The sequence below is a fragment of the Acanthisitta chloris genome, unplaced genomic scaffold (genome assembly GCF_000695815.1).
Source record: "Acanthisitta chloris isolate BGI_N310 unplaced genomic scaffold, ASM69581v1 scaffold17506, whole genome shotgun sequence".
Taxonomy (NCBI): Eukaryota; Metazoa; Chordata; class Aves; order Passeriformes; family Acanthisittidae; genus Acanthisitta; species Acanthisitta chloris.
In genome coordinates, this window is record NW_008679919.1 from 7,723 (window position 1) to 10,836 (window position 3,114).

Sequence of the window (3,114 nt, forward strand, 5' to 3'; positions counted from 1 at the left end):
CTGGTTCCTTACCTTCTCACCTTTGGCACCGGGAGGCCCAGCGATGGCCTGGGGAACAGAGGAGAGAGGGGGCAGGTGAGCAAGGCTGCATGGGGATGTTCCCCCTCATTCCGGCGAGGAACATAGGGCAAGGCAGGTCTGCACTCACCTGCCCTGGTGCTCCAGCATCCCCTGGCTCTCCCTTGGCACCCGCAGGGCCCGAAGGTCCTGGCACACCCTGGCAAAAGTGGCACAGCCCACAGCCTCAGCTGCAGACACCCCAGGCTGAGCCACGTGGGGCTCCCACTAGGATGGGACATGTGAGCAGCAACGTACCATCTTCCCAGGCATCCCTGCCTCGCCATCCTTTCCCGGCACGCCATCCCTGCCTGGCACGCCTGGTTTCCCGCTCTCCCCCTGCGGGCAGTAAGAGTGAGGCTGGGGTGCAGGGGTCCCACAGCCTCCCGGGCAGCCCTGAATGCACACACTGATGGCAGCCAAGCAGAGGGGGACAACACACTCACCACTTGTCCTGGAAGCCCGGGGACACCCGGTGGGCCCTGCAAGGGAGACATGAGCAGATATCAAGCAGCATTCCAGACATCAGGAATGGCCAAGGGGCATTTCAGTTGGGTGGGGAGTTGTTGCAAATACCTACCACTGCACCGGGAGGGCCAGGGGGTCCCGGCAGTCCCATGTTGCCCTGGGGACCAGGCAAGCCCTGCAATGGAAACAGCCACCTCAGAGAGGGGATGGCACAGCTAAGACCTTAGCTGCCCCTGTAGGAGCACGCAGTGCCATGGGGCTGGGCTGTTTGGGGAGGCGAGACAGTTTTGGAGGAGCCAGATGGGTGCTGGTGGGAAGGATATAAGTACTCACACGGATGCCAGAGCCGGGTTCTCCTGGATCTCCCTGCAATGGAAGCACCTGTGTCAGCCCAACTGCCCCAACCCACCAGCTACCATGGTCACAGCCACATCTCCATGCCTGGAACCAGGAGTGGAGCCAGCCCAAAATGTCCCTCCCTCTAGCCCGAAACTTCCCAAAATATGGCCCTCCCTCCAGTCCCCAAATCTGGCCACTTCTCTCTGCCAGGTTGGACATGGCAATGCTGTGCAGAGGCTGATGCCAATACCAATGCCATACCTTGGCTCCAGCTGGGCCCTGGGTCCCTGGTGGGCCAGTGCTGCCCTGCAGGGGACAAAGGGACATTATTAGGGTGGTGTTTACTGGTGTCACAAGACAGGGAGGGGGCAGTAGGGCTGCTCTGTCCCAGCACTGCCACCTCATCCCTGCTCCCTGGGGAAACATCCACCCTGACTGACACTCTCCCTGACTAACATCTCTCTTGCATGACAGTCCCCAACACATGGAGAAAGGTGGCTCCTTACCGGAGGTCCTGGGGGTCCTGGATCTCCCTGGCTGCCCTGAAGGGAGGAAAAGATGAGGTCACTGCAGGCATAGGTTTCTCCCAGTGGTTGCATGGGGTGTTCCCAGGGAGAGGGGACCCAGTGCCAGAGGCTCTGGTAAGCACCTGCACCAAGGGAAGACAGGATGGCTCCTGCCAAGATGCAGGGTGCCGTGCACCCACCCCAGCAGCAAGGTAAGCCCCATGGCTTCACCAGGTGTTCACAGCCCCGAGCCCCCAGCTGTGTGCTGAAGTGAGGTGCCACAGGGACACACAGGGCACACACAGACACCTACCGGCCGTCCTAGCACTCCGGGGAAGCCTGGCAAGCCCTGCAAAGAACCACATCAGAGTCGGTGGGCACACAGGAACCCACCACCCCCACGCAGCCCTGCCTGCCCCCAGGGATGTTCCTCATTCCTGGTGTACGGTACTTATGGGGGGTAGGGGTTAGGGGGAGGCTCTCTAAAGCCCTGCAGGCCCTGCATGGGGTAAGGGGGAAGGAGGTGAATGAGGCATGAACGTTCCTGCTGGTGCTGGTGGTGGCTCCTGTGGGACCACAGGACCTCCCTTCTGTCCTGTCCTGCATTGCCCTACTCACCGGCTTCCCCTCGGGGCCGACTGGTCCTCTCTCACCCAGGAGACCCTGGAGCAAGAAATGGAGATGAGGATGGGGTCAGTGCCAGGCAGGGGTCCAGAGTCAGTGCCAGACAGAGGAACAGTGTGGTACTCACCGGGGCACCGTCCCTGCCCTTCTCGCCGGGCTCGCCTCGGTCACCCCGCAGGCCACCCTCACCCTGCAGTGGGGACAGGCACAGGGTCACAGGACAGCAAGGACCTCCCAGGGCCTGCTGACACCCAAAGAGAGGTGCACTCTGCAGTGCCCTCACTCAGGGCTTTGTTCCATGTCTGCCCCATTGGCAGTGGAAGACTTAGGACCACAGACCTTATCTCCTTTGGGTCCCCGCTCACCCTCAGCTCCTGGTTCACCCTGTGTCAGGAGGAAGACAGGTGCCATCAGTCCCCGCTGCACGCTGCCCTGCCTCCATTCTCAGTCCCAGCTTAAGGTGTTGCCCCGGCTTGGTTGCCTTGGCTGCCCCTTTCCTTTCTGCCCAGCCACACACCTTTGTTCCCTTGGGTCCGACAGGGCCACGCTCACCTGGAAGGCCCATCAGGCTGCCCTCCACCACATCTGCCTGCAGGCAGGACACAGTCAGGGCCAGCACTCAGGGGACCCCAGGAAGGTCCCCTGTGGAGCATAGCCTTCTCCCAAGCCCCTGTGTCAAGGGACTGGATATGGCCATCCATCCCCAGAGGTGCAGATTGTTACCCTTGCGGATGGTTTCCAGCAGCAGGGATCACTTACCTTGGGCCCTGGGGGTCCGGGCAAGCCGTCCCTGCCCTTGGAGGGTAGAAAAATAGGTTGAGCATCAAAGGGACAGCAAGGCGTGGGGGAGCAGAGCCATCCTGGTACTGCCACTCCTGGCCTCCGTAAGGAATCAGCCTGCTCACCTCCCACCAAGAGAGGCACAGCACAAGGGGGGGAATGGAGGGGACCATGTTCCTATCCTAGCTCACCTGCTCACCTCTGTCACCCTTCTCACCCCGGTCACCCTGTGAAAACAATGTAGTGGCTGGCATGGAAACGACCCTGGACCATGTTCCCCAGCCTTCAACTTGCTCCTCCACACGCACTCACCTTCTCGCCGGCCCGGCCGGCTTCCCCC

The 3,114-nt window shown here is 61.5% G+C and overlaps 1 protein-coding gene across 1 annotated transcript in view; it reads right to left on the reverse strand.

Annotated features, from left to right (window-relative positions):
* The window catches only part of LOC103804889 (collagen alpha-1(VII) chain-like), a gene marked incomplete at its 5' end in the record, with an annotated part of 10,835 nt that overhangs the window by 5,076 nt on the left and 2,645 nt on the right, over positions 1-3,114 (reverse strand). Inside the window, 11 exons of the mRNA XM_009077524.1 lie at positions 21-48; positions 149-217; positions 504-539; positions 1,126-1,170; positions 1,371-1,406; positions 1,688-1,719; positions 1,989-2,033; positions 2,122-2,184; positions 2,334-2,378; positions 2,754-2,789; positions 2,966-3,001. Coding sequence (XP_009075772.1) covers positions 21-48; positions 149-217; positions 504-539; positions 1,126-1,170; positions 1,371-1,406; positions 1,688-1,719; positions 1,989-2,033; positions 2,122-2,184; positions 2,334-2,378; positions 2,754-2,789; positions 2,966-3,001 — 471 coding nt within the window. The remainder of the gene's footprint in view (positions 1-20; positions 49-148; positions 218-503; positions 540-1,125; positions 1,171-1,370; positions 1,407-1,687; positions 1,720-1,988; positions 2,034-2,121; positions 2,185-2,333; positions 2,379-2,753; positions 2,790-2,965; positions 3,002-3,114) is intronic.